General features: G+C 43.3%; 1 protein-coding gene across 1 annotated transcript in view; it reads left to right on the top strand.

Annotated features, from left to right (window-relative positions):
• The window catches only part of REC114 (REC114 meiotic recombination protein), a gene marked incomplete at its 5' end in the record, with an annotated part of 119,540 nt that overhangs the window by 82,339 nt on the left and 11,384 nt on the right, over positions 1 to 25,817 (top strand). Inside the window, 2 exons of the mRNA XM_079768771.1 lie at positions 4,302 to 4,385; positions 15,444 to 15,644. Coding sequence (XP_079624897.1) covers positions 4,302 to 4,385; positions 15,444 to 15,644 — 285 coding nt within the window. The remainder of the gene's footprint in view (positions 1 to 4,301; positions 4,386 to 15,443; positions 15,645 to 25,817) is intronic.

The raw sequence follows: 25,817 nt of genomic DNA on the forward strand, positions 1-25,817 counted from the left end.
TCGTTGTGTTGTCTTTATCTGGTTTTGGTATTAGGGTGATGCTGGCTTCATAGAAGGAGCTTGGAAGTGTTCCTTCCTCTTGAATTTTCTGAAATAGTCTGAGGAGGATAGGTTTTAGTTCTTCCTTGAATGTTTGGTAAAACTCCCCTGTGAAGCCATCTGGCCCCGGGCTTTTGTTTGCTGGAAGCTTTTTGATGACTGCTTCAATTTCTTCCATAGTTATCATACTAGAAAATTTTAAATTACATATGTGACTCAAATTTCTACTGGACAGCGCTGATATACTGCATCCATTTTTTTTTACAGTTTTATAGTATTCCACTGTATAGAGTACCATACTTTATTTAACCAGTCCACTATTGATGCATACTTAAGTTTTTAGTCTTCTACCATCAAAAATGCAGAATACTTAACCTAGTCCATGCATCATTTCATACATGTACAGGTTGATCTGTGAAATGAATTCCCAGTATTGGGGTTGCTGCACTAAAGAATAAATGCATTTGTACATTTGATATTGCCAAATTGCCCTCCATAAGAGCTGTACCATTTCCACTGCCCCGGCAAGGTGTCTGAGTGCCAATTCCCCATGTACTGCTGTTTTAAGCTAGATCTACAGGGTTTTTTTTAATATAATAACTAGAGACCCGGTGCACGAATTTGTGCACCAATGGGGTCCCTTGGCCTGGCCTACAGGATCGGTCTGAAACAGGCTTTCTGACATCCCCCGAGGGGTCCCGGATTGTGAGAGGGGGCAGACCAGGCTGACATACCCCACCGGTGCATGTTCAGGGCCAGGGAGGGATGTGGGAGGTTGGCCAGCCAAGGAGGGACCGCAGGAGGGCTCCAGGGCATGTCCAGCCTGTCTCACTCAATCCCAATCAGCCAGACCCTAGCAGCAAGCTAACCTACTGGTTGGAGCATCTGCCCCCTGGTGGTCAGCGCATGTCATAAGCGACTGGACAACCGGTCGACTGTTTGCCCCCTGGTGATCAGTGCACGTCATAGCGAGCAGTTGAGTGGCCTTAGCATATCATTAGTATATTATGCTTTGATTGGTTGAACGGATGACTGGACACTTAGCATATTAGGCTTTTATTATATAGGATGACCAAATATCTCTTTGCTAATTCCAAGAGAGTTTTAAGAAGAAATCACAAATAGTTTGCCTAATTTCATTTTGTATTAAAAAGAAGAAGTCACCCTAGCTGATTTGGCTCAGTGGATAGAGCATCGGCCTGTAGACTGAAGAGTCCCAGGTTCGATTCCAGTCAAGGGCACATGCCCGGGTTGTGGGCTTGATCCCCAGTAGGAGGCATGCAGGAGAGCCAATCAATGATTCTTTCTCATCATTGATGTCTCTCTCTCTCTCTCTCTCTCTCTCTCTCTCTCTCTCTCTCTCATTCTCCCTTTCTCTCTGAAATCAATAAAAATATATTTTATAAAATTATTTTTAAAAAAGAAGAAAACCAACTATTGATGATGAAACTCTTAGAGTCAACACTTTACAATTGACTCTTCTTTCTAATGAAAATGTCAAGGAATTAACCCTACACTGTTCACCTGGGCTATAAATTTCTATGAAAGTTTTATCCTACTCAGATTTAGGAATGGAGATTTTGTCAGGGTTCCAGTGGATAAAGGACAACATTTTCTTTTATTTTCCAAGACTGAGAGATTTCTTGAGATCTACAGCGGCCGTCCCTGGGTTGGGTAGGCTGACATTACCTGGTAGAAAGGCAGTGTGCATGTAGGTTTTACAAACTGTCAGTGTATCAGTTTTCTGTCAGTGTATTTGTTTTACCAATTGCTAACCATATTCAAACTTAACAGCCTGATTAACTGAGGAAATCTGCTGACAACATAATTGGAGTTCAAGAGCTGCCATAATCATTAGAGTCAATTTTATTTACTTTATTAATAAGCTACAGAAAAAGTTCATCTTTCCATTTGGATCCAACTGTTGTCCAGCTTTCGAGACTTGTGTGCCCTCTACTACCCTTTGCCTTTTTTGTTTGTTTTTCTCAGATTGAACTAAACACTCAGCATCTAAAACAAATTGCTTCAACTTTCTGTTTATAGGAATCTATACTAATAAAAGGGTAATATGCTAATTAGACCGGACATCTTCTGGATATTCTTCCAGACAAAGCCACGATGGCGGGGGCTGAGGCAGAGGTGGTTAGGGGTGATCAGGCTGGCAGGGGAGAGCAGTTAGGGGCAACCAGGCTGGCAGGGGAGAGCAGTTAGGGGGATCAGGCCAGCAGGGGAACAGTTAGGGGCAATTGGGTAGGTAGGCAGAGAGGTTAGGGGCGACCAGGCTGGCAGGCAGAGGTGGTTAGGGGTGATCAGGCTGGCAGGCAGGTGAGTGGTTAGGAGCCAGCGGTCTTGGATTGTGAGAGGGATGTCCAACTGCCAGTTTGGGATCGGGCCTAAACTGGCAGTTGGACATCCCCGAAGGGGTTCTGGATTGGAGAGGGTGCAGGCTGGGCTGAGGGCCTCTAGTCTGACAATAAGATTCTTATGAAGATAAATCTCACTGTGTAGTTAGGATGTGTCAGATAAGTTAATAAATTAGCATAATGGAAATCCTTGGCTTTTAGGAATGTAAACTCATCTTTTGGCAAATCCTAAAGGAACAGAAGAGTATTTATAGCTAGTCTGACGACAAACATTTACTATCTTTAATAGTTTGTTTTTCAATATGGAAAGGTTAAGAAAAGAAATAAAAGGTGAGACTATTCGTGTTGATTGTGCAGGAAGAGCACTGGGGCACAGGGACATATGTATCAGGAGGTCATGCTGGCAGTTGGGATACTAAGCCATCTCTGTGCACACATCTATATACACTGAGTGGCCAGATTATTATGATCTCTGAACGCATAATCATCTGGCCACTCAGTATATATATATATATTAGAGGCCTGGTGCATGAATTCGTGCATGGGTGGGGTCCGGCCAGCCTGGCCAGGGGGAGGGGACATGGGCGGTTGGCCGGCCTGCCTGCTGGTTGAACTCCTGGTCGAGGGGACAATTTGCATATTAGCCTTTTATTATATAGGATATACACTGAGTGGCCAGGTTATTATGCGTTCAGAGATCATAATAATCTGGCCACTCAGTGTATATAAAGAGCTAGGGTCCGTCACGTCCAAAACAACCGAAGGCTCAACTGAACACCAGAAGTCAGTCCTGCAGTCACTAGTCACCATGGTGACTACTGAGGGGACTGCGATCAGGCCCGGAGAGAAAAGCAGGGTCTGATCGCAGCCCCCGTGGCAGCCAGTGCTGGGTCGGCATGACGGAAGTCAGTCCTGCAGTCAGTGAACATAGGGTCAATTAATATTAAGTGAACATAGGGTCAATTAATATCTCTTTGCGAGTTGAGAATATAAAGTACAGTGTAGAGCAATTACTTATATTATTTCACATAAAACTCTTTTCAACTAAGATGTTTTCCTTTATTTAAAATGTATCTATATTGTTGAAAGTATCACAGATGTCCCTTTGTTTTAGTGGTTTTTTCCCCCATTGATCTCCTCCACCCTGCACCTGCCCCTTCCAGGCCTTCGCCAGCCTATTGTCTGTGTCCATGGGCTATTTCTATCTAATACATAAAAATCTAGAAAGATTTAGAGAAAATAAAATAAAAGATATTCCAGGTAAATATTGAACAGAAGAGCTGAAGTTGCTGCATGAATACTGGATACAGGATTGAAGCCAAAACACAACTCATGAGATAGAGTTAGTCATTGTAACATAACAAAAGGTTCCTTTCACTAAAGAGATAAGATGGTTCCAAATACTTATGCACATAATAGAACAGTGTGGGGGTTCAGAATGAGCCTCATCAAGATGTGTCTCAGTGGTATGCAGATTTTTGAGCTAAGGGCAATTTTAACTTCGGCTCAAGTGAAAATTCTGCCCCTCCCTTTAACTACCTAAAAAAAATTGAATTAGAGGCCTTGCCCATAACAAGACATTATCCTATATAATAAAAGGCTAATATGCAAATTGACCAAACAGCAGAACGACCGGTCACTATGACACACACTGACCCACCAGGGGGCAGCTGCTCAATGCAGGAGCTGCTCCCTGATGGTCAGTGCACTCCCACAGCCAACTTCCCACAGCCCCGATCGGCCCTGATTGCCAGCCAGGCCAAGGGACCCCACCTGTACACAAATTTGTGCACCGGGCCTCTAGTTATAGATAAATAACCACATAGCTTTCTGCACTACAGCTACTCTTCATGTCCCTTTTCCCTCTTATTGCTAATTTTGTTAATTGTTTTGTTTCAGGAAGGGTTTTCACTCATTGGTAGCAAGAACTGGTTGAAGATTGTGAGACGCATGGATTGTCTGTTGTTTGGAACAACGATAAAGGCAAGATGCTGTGTGGCCAACTGTTTTTAAGCAATTGACCACACCCTTCTCATTTTCTATGTGCACATGGGGGGGTTGGGAGTTTCTCTCTGCAGGTGAGATGGTACTGGAATAATACACATGTTTAAGAAAGGTTTGCATCATGAGCAGAACATGAAACAAGGACTATAGAAAGGTAGAAGCCGGTTAGTAAGAGGATGTTACTGAGGAGTCAGGGCTCTGACAGATCTGTCTGAGGAAGTCAGGCAGCCATGCTCCATCACCCAAGCACAAAGTGAAGGGAAGTGGACTGTATCATTTGCCTTACTAGATGTTAAAAAATTGTGTATTTTTGGCTTAGTGGTTAGAGTGTCAGGCCAGGCAGAGGTGGGTTGCAGTTTTGATTCCTGGTCAGGGCACGTACCTGGGTTGCAGATTCCATCCTGCCCTGGTAGGGGCATGTGTGGGAGGCAACCAATCAATGTGTCTCTTTCACATCCATGTTTCTCTTTCTCTCCCTTCCTTCCTCCCTTCCACTCTCTGTAAAAAGTAATGGAAAAATATCCTCAGGTAAGGATTAACAACAACAACAACAAAAGTTGTGTATTTTTTAGTGCTTCACTGAATGTATCTTTTCATTTTTCTCTTTAATATTAAAAATTAAATTCATTTTTTATTTGCTGTCTACCTCTATTAAACATAAAGAATAATCCTCACCAAAGAAACATGTGGACTAATCACCTGGATTGTTTTCTCCCTGAATTAGCTATAAAAAAACAATCCGTTAGCATTCACTGAATAGATAATATTGAAATTTTGGTGAGAGTTCCTAATTTCTAACAGCTCATAAACTAAAAGTCAGAAGAGGTCTTCAAGAGCATCTAATAGAGCCCTAACTGATTTGGCTCAGTGTATAGAGCATCAGTCTGCCGACTGAAGGGTCCCAGGTTCGATTCCAGTCAAGGGCATGTACCTTGATTGTGGGCACATCCCCAGTAGGGGGTGTACAGGAGGGAGCTGATCAATGTCTCTCTCTCATTGATGTTTCTAATTTTCTATCCCTCTCCTTTCCTCTCTGTAAAAAATCAATAATATATATATATATATATATATATATATATATATATATATATATATATATATATATATTTTAAAAAGAGCATCTAATTAGAAAGGACTCACCCTGCAGTACACAGGTCCTCCAAAGGGTCCTCAAAGAATACAGGGTTCCACGAACTGCGTGGATTTCCACTGACCTCTAATTGAAGTTTACCTTTTCCTTCAATTATGAATGTAGGCAGCAGCCCAGTCATATTAGGCTTTTGCACCAATAGAGATCACAGATATTTTCATATCCCATCACAGTTGTTTCAGATATCTGACATGTCATTTATGCTCATCACTACCTCAGAATTATGGTGGTTATTCATCCTAGGACTAAGATCTTTTTATTGAGCATGTTAATAAGAAAGCATATATAATATTAGTTCACACAAAAAATTAGTATGTTAATATTGTAATAAACCATTTCAGTATAATTGGCTTTCTTTGTAATCTTATGTATTTTGTGTAATTAAAAACGTTGTTCTAAGAAGGGGCCCGCTGGCCTCACCAGATTGCCAAAGTGGTCTGGAGCACATACTCAAAAAATTCATGAACTCCTGTCCTCCTTTCACACAGGAGGAAAGTGAACTCAACCTTAGCCACAGCCACAATTATAACCACCTGTCAGAGACCGGGGCCACCCATTAATCTTATGACTCCCAGCCCAGGACTGTGTCATGATAAATGAATGTATATGTGTGTTTTTTAAAGTTACACCATGCCATATGTCTGATACTTGAGTTTTAATTTTTTCCTGATTATATATTACTATTTAATTTTTAACTAACTCTAAAGAGCAAAATAAAAACCAGTCATAACTTAACCACTCAAAAATAATAATTATATTAATGACAACAAAAAGCTGGTTATCAGTAGGTTGGGGGAGGATGAAGAGGGTAAAGGGGGTCAAATATATACTGACAGGAGACGAGACTCCGAGTGGTGAGTACACAGTAGAGTATACCGATATATTTTTAAAATGTACACACGAAACTTATAGAATGTTATCACTAACCAATATTATCCAAATAAATTTAATTAAGAACCAGTCATATTCACATCTTGAAGCTTTTACTAGGCATATGTATTATATCAGCATTCAGATGCATGTGACAGAAAATCCAGGTATAATGGCCCCCAAAATAGGGGTTTATTATTATTATTATTATCATTATTTTACTAAATAAGAAATCCAGAAACAGGCAGTGCTAGCTAGCTTTGGCCCAGCAACTTCACAGTGCCAAGGTCAACATCTTTGCAATTCCCTTGGCCTCTCCCTCACATTTACAAAATGGTACTACAGCTCTATTTTATTTCCATTCAAGGAAGACCAACTTCATCAGTTCATTTTATAAGGAAAGCATAAACTTTCCTATATAGCTCTCTAATTCCCACAACCCCTAGGAGATGTCTATTTCTGTCTCATGCACTAGAAAAAAAAATGTAATGTGGCCATCCCACATGGCAAAATGAGTGTTTGGCTTTTCTAGCCTGAGCTGTGGATTGGCTCATGGCACTGAACAGTGTCTGCCATGTAGATACTTACAAATTTGGGATTATAGCATATAGAGTGCTTTGTATCCTGCTCTCTTGTCTTGTAACATTTATATCAGAAGTATTATGCCAAGTCATTTTTTAGTCTTTGAAAACATGATTCTTCATGGCTATGTAGCATTTTTTTTGTTTGGATACACCATGATTCACTTAATGAATTCTCAACTTTTCACTGTTATAAATATGTTTTGATTGTCCTAAGAATTTATTTACAGTGTTCTTGAGATAAAAGTCCTAGAAATTTGAACATTTATTTAGTAAATTTTCCCTTCAGATAGGTTGTCCATTTCTACAGCAGTAGCAATCTATAAGAATGCTCGTTTATCCAAATCCTTTCCAATAGAGTGATACAGTTTACATTTAAAAACTTGTTTCCAATTTGATAGGCCAAAATGAGCATGTTCCTTTAATTTGCATTTCTTTGGTAACTAATGAGAATAAACATTTTTTTGTGTTTGTTAGCTATCCATATCTCTTCTGTGAATTGCCTATCTACTGCTTTTGTATAACTTTCCTCTTCAGAGTATTTAGATACTATCTGTAGGGAGATTGCATGTTATGGATGTGTATAGATTATATGTTACATAGAAATATATATTTATGTAATTTGTGCAACTAAATAATGTTCTACATAATATTTATGTATATATCATATAATATATAGATTTTTAAATATTTAAGGTTAGGAAACTTTTGCCTGGTGTAATATGAGTGGTGCTCTTTATCCCAGAGATATTATTGGATTTTTTTCTGTATTATTTAGCTTCCTTACTAAATTTTTATTAACTCTGATAATTTATTAATTTCCAGGAAAGTAATATTATAATTTACAATGATAAGGTTTTATTTTCAGTAGTTTATGTGTATTACTTTTCTCACCTTACTGAATTACCTAGACCTTCCAGAACACTGTAGTTATATGGTTAGTGTCATGCTTGACATCTTGCTGACCTGAATGGGCAGACACATTTAGACATTAAGAACATTTCTGGCTATTGATTGGATATTCTTTGCCATGTAAGGGAGATATTGTTTCAGTTATAGTTTACTAGGGGCCCGATGCACAAAAGTCTGCACGGGTAGGGTCCCTAGGCCTGGCCGGCAATGAGGGCCGATCTGTTGGGTGACCAGCAGGGTGATCAGGGGGCTCCCCGCTGGCATCCACCTTGGCTGGCCTGGCAACACCCGCTCGCTGGCCCCGCCCCCCGCTCCTGCTATCAGTCAGGCCCCCTGGGCTGGGGGCAGCTCCTGCATTGAGCATCTTCCCCCTGGTGGTCAGTGCGCATCATAGTGACCAGTCATTCCGCTGTTCAGTCGATTTGCATATTAGCCTTTTATTATCCTATCTAATAAAGAGGGAATATGCTAATTGACTGTCCACCCTCAAAGATGGTGGCTCCCACAGCCAATAAGGAGGGAATATGCTAATTAACTGTCATGCCCTCAAAGATGGCGGTGCCCACAGCCACAAGATGGCAGCGCCCAGTCTCCTCAGCCCCGCTGGGACGCCTGCCTCTGGATTCTCCCAGTACCCTCAGCCCCCCATCCACCCAGGGCCGGCTCAAGGTGCAGACAAGCCTTGGATGGCGGCTGCCCAGGCGCCCAGCTGCCCAGGGCCACCCAAGGCTCAGGTAGGCCGAGGCTTGCGGTGCTGGTAGTGGCAGCAGCAGAGGTGTGATAGGCCATCACCTTCCCCTGATCGCCAGGTCGCCTCCCACCCCTTGGGCTCCCAGACTGTGATGGGGGCAGGCCGGGCTGAGGGACCCCCTCTCCAGTGCATGAATTTTCATGCACTGGGCCTCTAGTATATTAATATTGAACCAACAGATTCTTCTTTTTGCCTTACTTGGCAAAATGTATCTTTGGTGTTTCTTGCCTTGGGTAACTCTAGTTAACCAGGTATTATGTAATAAATGACATTATTTAAATTGACAAAAGAAGTATTTTGAAATAAAATTTTCAATCTTTTAACAGCAATTTAATATAACATAAATCCTGTGATAATAAAGATTATATTTCTTTTCTCTCTGGCTGAAATAAATAGATTGTATAAATTCTGCCTATTTGTACTTCCTTTTGTCCAGGAATTCTGATCTGAATGGTCCTGGCAGATTGGCTAACAGTTGACACATAATTTCCTTTCTTTTTTTCCATTGATTTTTAGAGAGAGTGAAAGAGAGGGAGCGAGAGGGAGAGACAGAGAGAGAAAAAACACAAACATCAATGTGAGACACATAAATGGGTTGCCTCCCGCAAGGCAGGGCAAGGAAGAACCTGTAACCCAGGTATATGCCCTTGATCAGGAATTGAACCCTAGACCTTTTGGTATACAAGCCAATGTTCTAACCACTGAGACACACCTGCCAGGGTCATAAAACCCTTTCTGAAGGGACTTTGTTTCAAAGGAGCAAACCCAAACCATTGTTCTCTCTCTTTTTTTAAAATATATTTTATTGATTTTTTACAGAGAGGAAGGGAGAGGGAGAGAGAGTTAGAAACATTGATGAGAGAGAAACATTGATCAGCTGCCTCCTGCACACCCCCACTGGGGATGTGCCCGCAACCAAGGTACATGCCCTTGACCAGAATCGAACCTGGGACCTTTCAGTCCACAGGCCGACGCTCTATCCACTGAGCCACACCGGTTTCGGCTCATTGTTCTCTTTATTTCTCACCCTAGTTAGATTGCTGAAGAATTTTTTTTTATGATTTTGTCTAGTCTAGCTTTGATTTCAAAGCAAAGGATCAAAGAAAAGCTTAGGTCCTTTTTTTGGTTAAATCCTTTCTCTCTCCTCTCCCCTCCATTTCCTACAATAGAGGAATTCACTACTCCAAGTGGGAAACTGCTCCATTTGTGGCCCTATTGGTGATGGAAAACTTACAGATCTGAATGACTGATCGAAAACCAGTGGGGAAAGCCCACCGAGGCCTCTGATGCCTCCGTGGCTCCTCCTGTGTGGTGCTAGCTGGGCCTGTGCCTTCCATGTGCAGAGACTGTGGAATGTCAGCTGTAGGGCCTGTGGCTTCAGGCTCCATGTGCAGAGTCAGAACTGGGGGGAAACCTGACTTTCTTGGGAGTACAGGAAGATAGTGTGAAGAGACAAGCACTTACCTGGTATCCTTAACTTCTGTTTCTTTAAGGAGTCTGTGTAAAAGAGGATTTTCTATTAGTTGTAATAACTTGAAATTAAGTTTTTCAAGTAGGGTGAGAACAATTTAACATGTAAGTCACCACTTAACATATAGTAATTTTGAGCTAATCTCCTTAGAGCATAGAAGGTCGTTTTGTTCAGCTTGTTGACTGAAGGGTCCCGGGTTTGATGCCTGTCAAGGGAATGTACCTCCATTGCAGGCTCGATCCCCAGCCCCAGTCTTGGGCGCACGTGGGAGGCAACCAGTCAATGTGTCTCTCTCACATTGATGTTTCTCTCTGTCTCTCCCCATCCCTTCCACTCTCTCTAAAAATAAGTGGGAAAAATATCCTTGGATGAAGATTATGAAAAAACAAGAAAGAAACTGAGACTATTTGGGGGGCAGTTGATGGCTGTTACTATATATTGAAAACTTTCCATTTTACAGCAAGTGAATTGAAAAGTCTTTTTGACTTTTCATTATGGCATAAAAAGAAATCTCATCAAGATTTTCAACTTAGAAATCCTTTTTGTTAGTGGCAGGTTTTTTCCGTTTTACTACCCCATAGTATTGAGGATGTGGTGGAGATGTAACTCATTTTCATATTTTTCCTGATGTGCCTTGGTTTACCTTGGGTCCTCGTGCCTTGAAATGGTGCTTATGGCTGCAGATGATAAACTCGAATTCTACCTGAGAATTTTTCAGAAGTAAATATGCTGAGGCTTCAGTCAGGCTATCAGACATTCAGCCTCCCTCTCATTCCCTGGAACTCCATCCAGAGAAACCCTGACTCTCCAAACCCCTTTGTATGTACACCACTAGACTAATACAATTGGTCTGAGGTTTTTGCCATTTATATACTTAATAATTGTCTGTTTCTTACAGTTTTTCATCTAGTTATGAGGTATAATGTTTAATGTTATTGTCTCTAAAGGTTATGTAATTACAGAATCATAATAGAAATGGCTAATATAAAGTACTTCATATAGATGTCTTCACAGAGAGCCTAAACCAGAGTGAGTTGGGAACATCTAATTGAATGTAAACAAGAGATCAGCTCAATTAAACAAAATAAGATGGGTAGTATTACCCAAAACAGAATGTATAGTTCTCTTACCAGTTCTTTTCCCTGAGAAGGGAAAGTTTGCTTTTAATGACTCTTGATAATTTAGGGATTATTCATCCAAGAGAAAGTGACCAAGGAAGTAAGAGGCAATGACGAAATAAAAATTACGAACAACTGTAGTCTAAGAAGAATCTTCACCCTCACTGAAATCAGAGGAATGACATTCCAAGATAAAAATCTATGTTAATCTAATAGGTTAAAAAAAATTAAGAAGAATACTAATCTCTGGTGTTGGAGAATGCAGGGAAATGGGCATAAGGACTCTAGGGGCGGGAGGGTAACTGGTACTGTCTTGCTCCATGCAATTTGGCACAAGGCACCCAAATGCACGGATCCTTTCATCAGGCATTTATGTACAAAGATGTGTGTGTAAAGTACTTATCAAAGCTTGTATTTTATAATAGGGGAAAAGGCAGGAAATAAAATGTCAATAGCAGCTCAGTTAAAGCAATACTCTTTAGCCATTAAAAGTAATGAAGTGCTAGTATGCTTCTATTTTTATACTTACTGTGAAATAATTAGGTTACAGAAGAGTAGTGTAAAATGTTATATATATGACCTATATACAGTATATTGTGTGTAATATATAGTATACACACACACACACATATCCTATATAATAAAAGCCTAATATGTTAAGTGTCCAGTCATCCAGTTGGCTGTTCAACCAATCAAAGTGTAATATGCTAATGATATGCTAAGGCAACTCAACTGCTTGCTATGACATGCACTGACCACCAGGGGGCAGACACTCCGACCTGTAGGTTAGCTTGCTGCTGGAGTCTGGCTGATCGGGACTGAATGAGATGGGCCAGACATGCCCTGGAGCCCTCCCGTGGTTCCTCCACAGCTGGCCAACCTGGTGGTCAGTGGCTCAGCCACAAGCCGGGCTGATGGCTGGCGCACACAGTGGCCTGCCTCTGCGGCAGCGCGAAGGAGGTCTGACTGACAGCTTAGGCCTGCTACCAGTCGGACATCCCCTGAGGGCTCCCTGACTATGAGAGGGCACAGGCTGGGCTGAGGGAACCCCGCGCCCCCCGAGTGCATGAATTCCGTGCACCAGGCCTTTAGTATATATATATATTAGTGTGTGTATATGTTCTAATATATTATACCCTAATATAATCTATGGTGAATGCTCCCTTAGCCATACATACCTCTTTCCCTCTAAGCAAAGGGAAGCACTCACAGGGGGGTGTCCTTCAGCCCAGCCTGCACCCTCTCCAATCTGGGACCCCTCGAAGGATGTCCGACTGCCTGTTTAGGCCCGAGCCAAGTAGGATCGGGCCTAAACGGGCAGTCGGACATCCCTCTCACAATCCAGGACTGCTGGCTCCCAACTGCTCGCCTGCCTGCCTTCCTGATTGCCCCTAACCACTTCTGCCTGCCAGCCTTATCACCCCCTAACCACTCCCTTGCCAGCCTGATTGATGCATAACTGCTCCCCTGCCAGCCTGTTGGCCCCTAACTGCCCTCCCCTGCAGGCCTGGTCACCCCTAACTGCCCTCCCTTGCAGGCCTGGTCACCCCTGACTGCCCTCCCCTGCAGGCCTGGTTCCCCCCCAACTGCTCTCCCCTGCAGGCCTGGGTCCCCCCAACTGCCCTTCCCTGCAGGCCTGGTCACTTCCAACTTCCCTCCTCTGCCAGCCTGGTCACGCCTAACTGCCCTCCCTGCAGGCTTGATTGCCCCCAACTGCCCTCCCTTGCAGGTCTGGTCCCTCCCAACTGCCCTCCCCTGCTGGCCTGATCTCCCACAACTGCCCTCCCTTGCAGGGCTGGTCCCTCCCAACTGCCCTCCTCTGTTGGCCATCTTGTGGTGGCCATCTTGTGTCCACATGAGGGCAGCCATCTTGTGTGTTGGAGTGATGGTCAATTTGCATATTATTCTTTTATTAGATAGGATAGAGGCATGGTGCACGGGTGGGGGCCGGCTGGTTTGCCCTGAAGGGTGTCCTGGATCAGGGTGGGGGTTCCCTTAGGGCGTGGGGCAGCCTGGGTGAGGGGCCTGTGGTGGTTTGCAGGCCGGCCATGCTCCCCAGTGACCCAAGCAGAGGCCCTGGTATCTGGGATTTATTTATCTTCTATAATTGAAACTTTGTACCCTTGAGCGGAGGCCAAGGCAGGCCAGGGCTGCGGAAGCTTGGCTTCCTCCATCGCCAGGGAAACCCAAGCCTCCTGCTCTCTCCGTGGCCACAGCCATCTTGGTTGGGTTAATTTGCATACTTGCTCCTGATTGGCTGCTGGGTGTGGCTTGTGGGTGTAGCAGAGGTACTGTCAATTTGCATATTACTCTTTTATTAGATAGGATGTTTCTTTTTCGTATTTTTTCATTGTTAGAGGGGGTAATGGTAACAGATTACTGTTCTACTTAGGGGGGAAATTAAATGAATTAAAAAATGAAGAGAATCCAACAATGGCAGTAAAGGGGTTGCAGGTCTATTCTGAATGTGACACCTGACCATGCCAAGAGTTTTCTATAACCTAAATACAGGGCTTTGCTTCATGGCTTCACCTAAACATTTAAATAGTGGGATTGTGAAGTGGAGAATCAAGGGATTTTTGCTTATAGGAATTTACAGAATTTGCCTGATTGTGGTTACATTTTCCAGTTAGCAGTGTGATTTATGGATTTAATAAATGGAAAGTGTTGTTGCTAAGTTAGCATCTGAATTTCTTCCCAGAAGAAATTAAAGTACACAATACAGACAATCCTATTTGGGTTGACTTTTACGTAAATTGACTTCTCTAAACTGGGCAGAATCCTATATAAAGAGGTAATATGCAAATTAACCTTCACGCCCTTGCACAAGATGGCCGCCCCATGTGGTCAAAGATAGCCGCCACAGATGGCTGGCAGGGGAGGGTAGTTGTGGGTGATCAGGCCAGCAGGGGAGGGCAGTTAGGGGTGACCAGGCCTGCAGGGGCGGGCAGTTAGGGGCGACCAGGCAAGCAGGGGAGGGCAGTTGGGGGGACCAGGCCGGCAGGGGAGGGCAGTTGGGGGGACCAGGCCATAAGGGAGGGCCATTGGGGGCCACCAGGCTTGCAGGGGAAGGCAGTTGGGGGGGACCAGGCCAGCAGGGGTGAGCAGTTGGGGGAAATCGGGCCAGTAGGGAATCAGTTAAGTGTTGATCAGGCTGGCGGGGGAGTGGTTCGGGGGTGGTCAGTCTGGAAGGCAGGTGAGCATTTGGGAGCCAGCAGTCCCAGATTGTGAGAGGGATGTCCGACTGCCAGTGTAGGCTCGGTCCCTGGGATCAGGCCTACACCGGCAGTTGGACATCCCCTGTGGGGTCCCAGATTGGATAGGGTGCAAGCTGGGCTGAGGGACACCCCTCTATCTCCCTCCAGTGCACTAATTTCATGCACCAGGCCTCTAGTATTAGACTAGAAAAGAGGAAGCTACTTCTCTTAAAATAATGGGTTTTTGTGGTTGTTGTTGTTATAATTTAATTTTTTAGCTCACAATCAAATAAAGTTGATGTAGTTGTCAGATTCAAAAAATGTTAATTGCATCTCTCCCAAATTTGCTTATTTGCCAAGGGATGTAAGTCATACAGAAGATTAAAGGCAATATGTAATTCTGTGTAGTTTGAGGATATGTAACATGGCCTCTGTAAAGATAAAGAATATTACAGATTACTAACATGGCACACATTAGCGTTTAGCAGCCTGACTGTCCCATTCCCCAGTCTTGTTTTTCAAATTCATTGGCTTGTTTAACATGGCATCTACCTGGTTTGCTCTTTTATATACTCAGTTTTAAAAAATTTTTTGTTGAGGCAGGAATATGCTGTATTATCTTCACTGATTTTTACTTCAGGAATTAAAAGCTATCTAATCTTTATTCCAAAGTAAGACAAAACATTGATCTTTTACTGCAATCAGTATGTCATCTTCCTGGTCTGTATAAGATGGGCTTTTCCATTTTCACTAATATCTGTTTCCTGAAGGAAATGAATTTTAGTAAGAGGAACAGCTCCCAAAAGTGGGAAGAAAACTGGTTATTAGCGTTTCTATGCCCACACCAACAATCTAGGGTGAATGCTCCCTTGTCTGTACCTCTTTTCCTCTGAGCAAAGGGAAGCACTCACTAGAAGACCCTGCAGTAAATAAAAGTACAGTGATATGACAAGGGTCACTTAGAATAACTTTCTCTTTGTCAAACAGAACAAGAGTCGCATGTTCCGGGTACAGTTCAGTGGAGAGTCCAAGCAGCAGGCGCTGGAGCACTGCAGCAGCTGTGTGCAGAGCCTGGCCCAGTACATAGCCGTGCAGGTGCCCGACGGGGACCTTCGGGATCCTGGCCCACTGAGGGCAGGTGGAAGCGGCGGGGAGGGCTGTGTGCCAACCATCCCACTGCAGCACGGAGTAAGTAGGCCGCTGTTGGCCGTCCAGAAACCTGGCAGGTCCTACTCTCTGGGGGCCAGAACTCAGCAGTGGAATTTGTCAAGCCCATCAGGTTTGCAGGTTTAAAAATATCTAATGTTGAGTGACATTTAAATTGAAGGTTGATTTTCCATTGTAGCTACCTATAATCCTAGCAATTAGATGGGAGGGGTCCCCGCTGCATTCTGGGTGTCACTCTGGAACACTGGTCATCAGAGTGTGGTCCACGGATCCCTCCCTGAAACCTTCTCAGGGATCCACAAAGTCCAAGTTACTTTTGTAATAATATTAAGACTTTATTTGCCCTTTTCACTTTGTCGGTATTTACATTAATGGGACAGAAGTTTTGTGAGCAAAACTGTGGTCACCTCAGCACAAATCCAGGCAGTGGTACCTGTCTGCACCACATTCTCTCCCATCACTGGCGGTGAGAACACACACAGATGGGTGCATCCTAAAGCACGACACTGTTTCAAGGGACAGCACTTGTGTGACTGTGCAGGGAGTAAACTAGCCTTTCTTAGGGGAACACCATCATTGCTGGGTATTTGGTGGACATTTTCTCAAAAATGAATAGAGTGAGTCTATCATTTCAGGAAAACAACTGATAGTATTTATTAACAATGATAAAATAAGCTTTTCAGGTGAAAATTTGAGTCGTGGATAACTTAGCTATTTGAGCTTCACAGCTCCTAACCCAGAAGACGTTTTTGTTGTTGTTGTTATTAATGGGATTTCTTTTTATAATTGCATGACAAACTACTTCAACATTTGGAAGATCTGTACAGTTCAGTGAGCCAATATTTTCCAAATTACCAAATGCATATAGTGCTAAAAAATCACGCATGGGTAAAAAGATCTATTCAAAGTGCAAGATAGATCAGTGGGTTAGTATAACAGAACTCATTGCTGTGATTTCAGACTCTGTGTTGCAACTAACCTTTAAGAAACTATCACTTGTTTAATTTTAGTGTCATATTAAAGAATGTCCACAATTATCTGAAAAGGCTATTTTAAACATGTCTGCCTTTTCCATCTACATACCTGTGTGAAACCAGATTTTCTTCACGCACTTGAGCCAAAGACAGGCGTGTCAGCAGACTGAAAGCCAGACGTAGGCAGGTCCAGCTGTCTTCCAGAGCTAGACATTAATGAGGCTTGAAAAAATCATTAGTTTTGTTTTAGAAAATAGATTCTTCATTTAAATGTTTTTAATATTAACAACCAATGCATTCATTATTTTTAAATGAGTTAATCAACATTTAAAATTGTTTTAATTGCTGACATAAACATTAGATGTAACTCAGACAAAAGCTGTTTGAGGGCCTCTGATTTTAAGTGTGTAAAGCGGTCTTGTGATCAAAAGCTTGTGCATCACTGTTACAGAATTTCTCCCTGGAGAACACAGGTGTAGACGCTGTTGGAATAAGATCTACCTCTATTCTAGGGATGAAATTTCAGTTTCAAGCTTGGTTTTTTTCCTTACTTTAAGAAATAATTTTTCAAACATGGCTTTCCATAACTGTATCCTGTTAGTTCCCCTTGGACTAAAACAATTCATTTCTGCTGGTTTGTCACCAAATCATTCATAATTTATCTAGAGTGAACATTTGTCAGCCTTTTCTTTAAGCACGTGCTGTATGACTTCCTCTCAGATATGTAGTTTACTGAGTCAGATTTTGGTTTTAGAATTCTTTCCCTTCATTTGTTTCTGCATGATCTTTTCTGTGATGTTGTCAATGCTAAAACTGCTTTTCTCACAAACCATGGGTCTAGTTTCAAACATTGTGACTCATCAGCTCCTGTTGTGTTAAGAATCCCCTCCCTACAAGTGGGATGGAGTGGTTTGTTATAAGGTACTTTATTGCTTATGATCCCCTGCCCTTTAAATAGATTTCCTTTTGTGTGTTTCATTGACCAGTCATTAGATTCAGATTACAGTACCCAGTGCATGAGCTACAACTGGAACCAAATAGGGTTCCAGAATTTGGGAACTAGGTCTGGAATGCCTTATAAAAGTGATGAAGACAAATCAGACTACACAATCCTACCTAATAATAGACAAATATGCAAATTGACCATACCTTCGCTATGCCCATGACTGGCCAGGAGGCGCAGGGGGGCGGAACTCGGGGTGGCCGGAGTGGCCAATTGGGCCGGCGGGACGCTGAGCTCGCGTCACCAGCGACGACGTGAGCTCAGCGTCTGCGCCATGGCTGTGCTGCGGCACAGAAGGGGCCTCTGGGGCAGCGAGCTCACGTCCCGCCGTGGACCATCAAAAGCGGGGGAGCTGGGTACCTGTCCGCTCCGGCACCAGGCCTTTCAGAAGCCTCCGCCATGCCCGAGGCTTCTGAAAGGCCTGGTGCACCAGCAGACAGGCACCCAGCTCCCCCGTGATCGAAAGCGAAAGCGTGTAGGGGACCCAAACGTGCATGATTTAATCATTCACTGGGCCTCTAGTCCTATATAATAAAAGGCCAAGAGGCATCACAACCTAAACGACCAAATGACCGGTCACCATGAGGGGACCACGCCTGGATCAGGGGCATGGCCGACCTTCAAACTGCTGGTGGCCCCTCACCCAGGCCAGCCCAGCACCCCAGAGGGGACCACGGCCACGATCGGGGGCGTGACCGGCCTTCAAACCACAGGTGGCCCCTTGCCCAGGCCAGGCTGGCGCTGGGGGCCGGGTGTGTGTGCGGGGCAGTCTTTTAAAAATAAAGAAAGACCTGCTGGCACTCCAAGGTGCCTCCTAGCACTGGCCTCCCCACCCCACACAGAGCCCCAGGTGGAGCAGCTGGGGTGGGTGTGGGCCGAGGCCCCAGGCCCCAGGCCCTGTAGGGGTGGAGAGGTTCACGCTGCAGCTGGTGTAGCGACCCCAGTTAACTTTGCTGGGGAGTCCACCTGGCGGTGCTGGCTGGGTTAAGCTCCAGGAAGATGTTTCCTAAGAAGAGTGGGCAAGCCTGTTCTCCCAGTAGAGTTCTGATCACTGAGAAGGATGTGAAGGGAGGCCTCCAGAAGGCTCACATGTCATATGACTGAGCAGGAGAGCACTACAGCTGCATCTCTGCTCCTCATCAGTCGATGTGGGGCTCAGACCCGAGTGCCTCCCTCTACTGGCTGGCACGCATGCTCGAAGGAGGAGAGGACCCACTGTATGTGGCAAGGAGGCTGGTGAGGTTTGCCAGGGAAGACATAGTTCTGGCAGACCCATCCGCGTTACCACAAGCAGAGGCCGCCTACCAGGACTGTCACTTCATAGGCATGCCCGAATGTGAGGTGCTTCTGGCCCAGTGTGTGGTCTATTTTGCCAGAGCCCCAAAGTCTGTTGAGGTGTACAGCCCCTACAACAACGTCAGAGCCTGCCTGCGGAACCACCAGGGGCCTGTGCCCCCGCCCGCTGCACCTGAGAAATGCGCCAACCCGTCTCATGAAGGACCTGGGCTATGGCAAGGGCTACAAATACAACCCCATGTACAACGAGCTTGTGGACCAGAATACCTGCCCGGAGTGGATTTCTTCAAGCAGAGGTGGAGGCTGACTCCTTGAGGCTATGACAGCAGAAGGATGTTACTTTCTTTCCTTTTTTCTTCTTCCTTTTTTTAATATGAATAGCCAGAAAGAGAGTAAATGGATTGTGAAGTTGGTTTCCTGGTAAAAGTTAAAACAGCCCAACTTTTTGTGCCAGAAATTTGAGAGTTCTTAAGTGGAGGCACAGCCACTTCAGCTAAGTGTGTAATGTTGAATTGTGTTCATTTGCACTCTGCAATGGTTATGCGTATGGAAGTGTCTGGCAGCTTTGTGCAATGAATTAATGTTCTAAGGAATTATCTATTTTGTCACAGTATTTAAATCATAATGTCTTTTCAGAATTCAGGTCTGTAGGATTTTTTTTCCCTTTAAAAAATGTATATCCTGGGTAGCTTTAATTGGTTAAAAAAATGTAATGGTGATTTTTCTTTTTATTTCTTTATTGATTAAGGTATTTATTACTTATGTGTTCTTATTGCCCCATTGCCCCCCCACACCCCCCACTCATGCCCTCACCCCCCTGTTGTCTGTGTCCATTGGTTAGGCTTATATGCATACATACAAGTCCTTTGGTTGATCTCTCCCCCTTACCTCTACCCTCCCCTACCTTCCCTCTGAGGTTTGGCTGTCTGATCCATGCTTCTCTGTCTCTGGATCTGTTTTTGTTCATCAGTTTATGTTGTTCATTATATTCCATAAATGAGTGAGATCATGTGATATTTATCTTTCTCTGACTGGCTTATTTCGCTTAGCATAATGCTCTCCAGTTCCATCCATGCTGTTGCAAATGGTAAGAATTCCTTCTTTTTTTACCTCAGCATAATATTCCATTGTGTAGATATACCACAGTTTTATAATCCACTCATCTGCTGATGGGCACTTAGGCTGTTTCCAAATCTTAGCTATGGTGAATTGTGCCACTAAGAATGTAGGGTAGGGGTACATACATCCTGATTGGTGTTTCTAGTTTCTTGGAATATATTCCTAGAAGTGGGATCACTGGGTCAAATGGGAATTCGATTTTTAGTTTTTTGAGGAAACTCCATACTGTTCTCCACAGTGGCTGCACCAATCTGCATTCCCACTAGTGGTGCGCGAGGGTTCCTTTTTCTCCGCATCCCCGCCAGCACTTGTGATGATGGCCATTCTGACAGATGTGAGATGGTACTGCATTGTCATTTTGATATGCATCTCTCGGATGATTAGTGACTTTGAGCAAGTTTTCATATGTATCTTGGCCTTCCTTATGTCTTCTTTTGAAAAGTATCTATTTAGGTCCGTTGCCCATTTTTTATCTTCCTTTTGTTAAGTTGTATGAATTCCCTGTAAATTTTGGAGATTAAACCCATATTGGTGATAACATTGGCAAATATGTTTTCCCATGCAGTGGGCTTTCTTGTTGTTTTGAAACCAACTTCACAATCCTTTTCTTGTTTTCTTGTTGATGGTTTCCTTTGCTGTGAAAAAGCTTTTTATTTTGATGTAGTTCCATTTGTTTATTTTCTCTTTAGTTTCCATTGCCCTAGGAGCTGTATTGGTGAAGAAATTGCTTCAGCATATGCCTGAGATTTTGCTGCCTGTGGATTCCTCTAGTATTTTTATGGTTTCCCGTCTTATGTTTAAGTCTTTTATCCATTTTGAGTTTATTTTTGTGTGTGGTGTAAGTTGGTGGTCTAATTTCATTTTTTTCCCCATGTATCTGTCCAATTTTCCCAACACCATTTATTGAAGAGACTATCTTGAATCCATTGTATGTTCTTGCTTCCTTTGTCAAATATTAATTGAGCATAGGGGTTTGGGTCAATTTCTGGGTTCTCTATTCTATTCCAATAATCTATATGTCTGTTCTTGTGCCAGTACCAGGCAGTTTTGAGAACAGTGGCTTTGTAATACAGCTTGATATCTGGTATTGAGATCCCACCTACTTTGTTCTTCTTTGTCAGGATTGCTGTAGCTATTCGGGATCTTTTTTTATTCCAGTTAAATTTTTGGAAAGTTTGTTCTAGGTCTGTGAAATATGCCGTTGGTATTTTAATGAGGAGTGCATTGAATCTATAGATTGCTTTGAGTAGTATAGACATTTTAATGATGTTGATTCTACCAATCCATGAACACATTATGTTCTTCCATCTGTTTATGTCTTCCTCTATCTCTTTTTTCAGTGTCTTGTAGTTTTTTGCATATAGGTCTTTCACCTCCTTAGTTAAGTTTATTCCTAGGTATATTAATTTTTTTGGTGCAATGGTAAATGGGATTGCTTTTTTAGTCTCTCTTTTTGTAAGTTCACTATTGGTGTATAGAAATGCCATAGAATTCTTGGTGTTAATTTTGTATCCTGCTACATTGCTGAATTCATTTATTAAGTCTAATAATTATTTGATGATGTCTTTAGGGTTTTCTATGTACAGTATCATGTCATTTGCGAATAAGGGCAGTTTTATTTCTTCTTTTCCAATTTGGATGCCTTTTATTTCTTCTTCTTGTCTAATCGCAATGGCTAGTACTTCCAGTACTATGTTGATTGAACAGGAGTGCTGAGAGTGGGCATCCCTGGCTTGTTCCTGTTCTTAGGGAAAATGGTTTTAGTTTTTGCCCATCGAGTATGATGTTGGCTGTGGGTTTGTGATATAAGGCTTTTATTATGTTGAGGTATGATCCTTCTATTCCCACCTTGCTGAGAGTTTTTATCAAGAAAGGGTGTTGGATTTTGTCAAATGCTTTTTCTGCATCAATTGTGATTGTTATCTCTCAATTTGTTTATGTTATTTTTATCTTTCAATTTGTTTATGTGATGTATCACATTTATTTATTTGTGAATGTTGTACCATCCTTGCATCCCCGGGATAAATCCTACTTGGTCATGGTGTATGATCTTTCTGATGTAATGCTAATTATGATTTGTTAGAATTTTGTTGAGGATTTTGGCATCTATGGTCATGAGGGATATTGGCCTGTAATTCTCTTTCATTGTGTTATCTTTATCTGGTTTTGGTAATAGGGTAATGCTGGCTTCATAGAATGAGCTTGGAAGTGTTCCTTCCTCTTGAATTTTTTTGAATAATCTGAGGAGGATAGGTTTTAGTTCTTCCTTGAATTTTTAGTAAAACTCCCCTGTGAAGCCATCTGGCCCCGAGCTTTTGTTTGCTGGAAGCTTTTTGATGACTGCTTCTATTTCTTCCATAGTTATCGGCCTATTGAGATTTTTAGAATCTTCCTGATTGAGTTTTGGAAGGTTGTATTTTTCTAGGAATATGTCCATTTCCTCCAGATTGTCTAGTTTGTTAGAATAGAGTTGTTCATAATATTTTTTAACAATCCTATGTATATCTGTAGGGTCTGTTGTTATTTCGCCTCTTTCATTTCTGATTTTGTTTTTTTGGGTCCTCACTCTTTGCTTCTTGGTGAGCCTGGCTAGAGGTTCATCAATCTTGTTTATCCTTTCAAAGAACCAGCTCTTGGTTTCATTGATCTTTTGTATTGTTTTTTTTTTTTTTTTTTTTGGTCTCTATGTCGTTTATTTCTGCTATGATCTTTATTATCTCCTTCCTTCAGCTCACTCTGGGCTTTTATTGTTGCTCTCTTTCTAATTCTTTATGTTGTAGAGTTAGATGATTTACTACCATTTTTTCTTATTTTTTTGAGGTAGGCCTGTAGAGCTACAAATTTCCCTCTCAGGACTGTTTTCATTGTGTCCCATAGATTTTGAATTGTTGTGTTTTCATTGTCATTAGTTTCCAGGATTTTTTAAATTTCTTCTTTGATCTCTTTGGTAACCCAATCATTGTTTAATAGCATGCTATCCAGCTTCTAAGTGTTTGAATTTTTTTCTTTTTTAAATTATTGTTTATTTCTAATATTATCCCATTTTGGTCTGAGAAGATGCTTGATATGATTTCAATCTTCTTGAATTTGGAGAGACTTTGCTTGTGACCCAATATGTGGTCTATTTTTTAAAATGTCCCATGTGCACTTGAGAAGAACGTATATTCCGTGGCTTTGGGGTGAAATGTTCTGAAATTGTCAATTAAGTCCATCTGATCTAGTGAGTCATTTAGGATTGCTGTTTCTTTGCTGGTTTTTTTGTCTAGAGGGTTTATCCAATGATGTCAGTGGTGTATTGGAGTCCCTTACTATGATTGTATTGTTGTCGATCTCTCCCCTGATATCTTCCAGGAGATTTTTTATGTATTTGGGTGCTCCTGCATTGGGTGCATATATGTTTATCAGGGTTATATCCTCTTGTATCAATCCCATTAGTATTATGAAGTGGCCTTCCTTACCTCTTGTATGGCCTTCGCTTTGAGATCTATTTTGTCAGATTTAAGTATTGCTACTCCAGCTTTTTTTTTTTCATTTCCATTTGCCTGAAAGATATTTTTCCATCCCTTCACTTTCAGTCTGTGTGAGTCCCTTGTTCTGAGGTTGGTCTCTTGTAGAAAGCATATGTATGGGTCATGTTTTTTTTTTTATCCATTCAGCCACTTGATGTCTTTTGATTGGAGCATTTAGTTCATTTACATTTAAAGTTATTATTGAAAGGTACTTGTTTGTAGCCATTTTTATGTTTTGTGTCTGTGTTCCTTTCTTACCTTTTTATTTCTTCTTTTTACACCAGTCCCTTTAGCATTTCTTGCATTGCTGGCTTGGTAGTGATAAACTCCTTTAGCCTTTTTTTTTGTCTCTGAAGCTCCTTATTTCCCCTTCAATTTTGAATGATAGCCTTGCTGGATAGAATATTCTTGGATTCAGTCCCTTGCTTTGTATCATTTTGTAAATTTCCTTTCATTCTTTTATGGCCTGGTGTGTTTCTGTTGAGAAGTCATTTGATAATCTAATGGGAGATTCCTTGTATGTAACTTTCTGTCTCTCTCTTGTAGCCTTTAAGATTCTCTCTTTGTCCTGAACATTTGTCATCATAATTATGATGTGTCTTGGAGTGGGTCTTTTTAGGTTCATCTTGTTTGGGACTCTCTGTGCTTGTGTGACTTTTTCTTCCCCACATCAGGAAGTTTTCTGACATTATTTCTTCAAATAGGTTTTCTAACCCTTGTTCCTCTTCCTGTTGTTCTGGCACCCCTATTATTCATGTGTTGCTTTGTTTTATGTTGTTCCACAGCTCCCTTAGGCTCTCCTTCTGTCTTTTTTTCTCTAATTGCAGTTCAGTTTGAGTGTGTTTTTCATCCCTGTCTTCTAATTCGCTAATTATGTCCTCCACTTCTCCTAGTCTACTGTTGAAACTTGCCATGGTGTTTTTTTTATTGCAGTTATATAACTCTTTATTTCATCTTGATTCTTACAGAAGTTGTTGATTTTTTCATCCATCTGGTTTATGAACTGTATGACCCTTATTCTGAATTCTTTTTCTGACATATTGCATGCCTCCATTTCACTTAGCTGCTTTTCTGGCGATTCCTCCTTTTCTTTCCTTTGGGGGTTTCTTTGTCTCCCCATTTTTGTTCTCACGGAAGGATCTAGGTGTTGAGTCGTGCAGGGGCTGCTCCTTGGGTGGCAGTGGCTCCTTGGGTGGTGAGGTGGTGGTTGCTCTTTGGGTGGTCATGGCAGCGGCTGCTCCTCTGGTGGGTGCTGTTCGCAGCAGTAGTGGTTCCTCTGGCTGGTGGGCGGAAGCTGCTCTCACAGCTGCTGCTCCTCGGACAGGGGGTGGGCTGCTTGCGTGACTGCTGCTCCTCGGACAGGAGCGAGCTGCATGTGCGGCTGCTGCTCCTTGGATGGGGGCGGGCTGTGTGGGGCTGCCGCTCCCTTGGATGTGGGCAGGCTATTGTGTGGCTGCTGATCCTCATACGAGGGCGGGTGGGCTGCTCATGCAGCTACTGCTCCACAGATGAGGGTGGGCTGCTTAAGAGGCTGCTGCTCCTTGGATAGGGGAGAGCTGCTAACATGGCTCCTCCTCCTGGGACGGGGGCGGGCTGCTCGTGAGGCTGCTGCTCCTTGGACAGGGGCAGGTTGATCGCAGGGCTGCTGCTTCTCGTACAGGGGGAGGCTGCTCATGTAGCTGCTGCTCCTCAGACGGGGGCAGGCCACTCGCCCGGCTGTTGCTGGTCGGATGGGTGCGGGCTGTGTGCAGCTGCTGCTCCTTGGGGGGGAGGGCAGGCTGCATGGGGCTGCCACTCCTTGGACGTGGGTGGTCTGCTCATGCGGCTGCTGCTCCTCGAATGGGGGTGGGCTTCTCGCAGAGCTGCTGCTCCTCAGACAGGGGCAGGTTGCTCGCGTGGCTGCTGCTCCTTGGACAGGTGTAGGGTGCAGGCTGAGTGCCACTGCTGCTCCTCAGACAGGGGTGGGCTGCTGCTCCTTGGGTGGGGGAGTGCTGCTCCATGGACGGGGGCAGGCTGTTCGCATGGCTGCTGCTCCTCAGACAGGGGCAGGCTGATCACGCAGCTGTTACTCCTCAGACGGGGGTGGGCTGCTCGCATGGTTGCTGCTCCTCAGACAGGAGCAGGCTGCTCACGTGTCTGCTGCTCATGTGGTCGCAGTGCCCTGGGCTAAAGCGTTGGGCCAGTCAGAGGGGAGCACGCTTCAGAACTCACAGGAGCCTGCGCCCAGGGTGGCTGGAGTCTTGGTGACTGTGGGACCACAGCTGAGGTAGCAGGTCCCTGGCGGGGGTGGCTG

Source organism: Cnephaeus nilssonii (genome assembly GCF_951640355.1).
Source record: "Cnephaeus nilssonii genome assembly, chromosome: 4".
Taxonomy (NCBI): Eukaryota; Metazoa; Chordata; class Mammalia; order Chiroptera; family Vespertilionidae; genus Cnephaeus; species Cnephaeus nilssonii.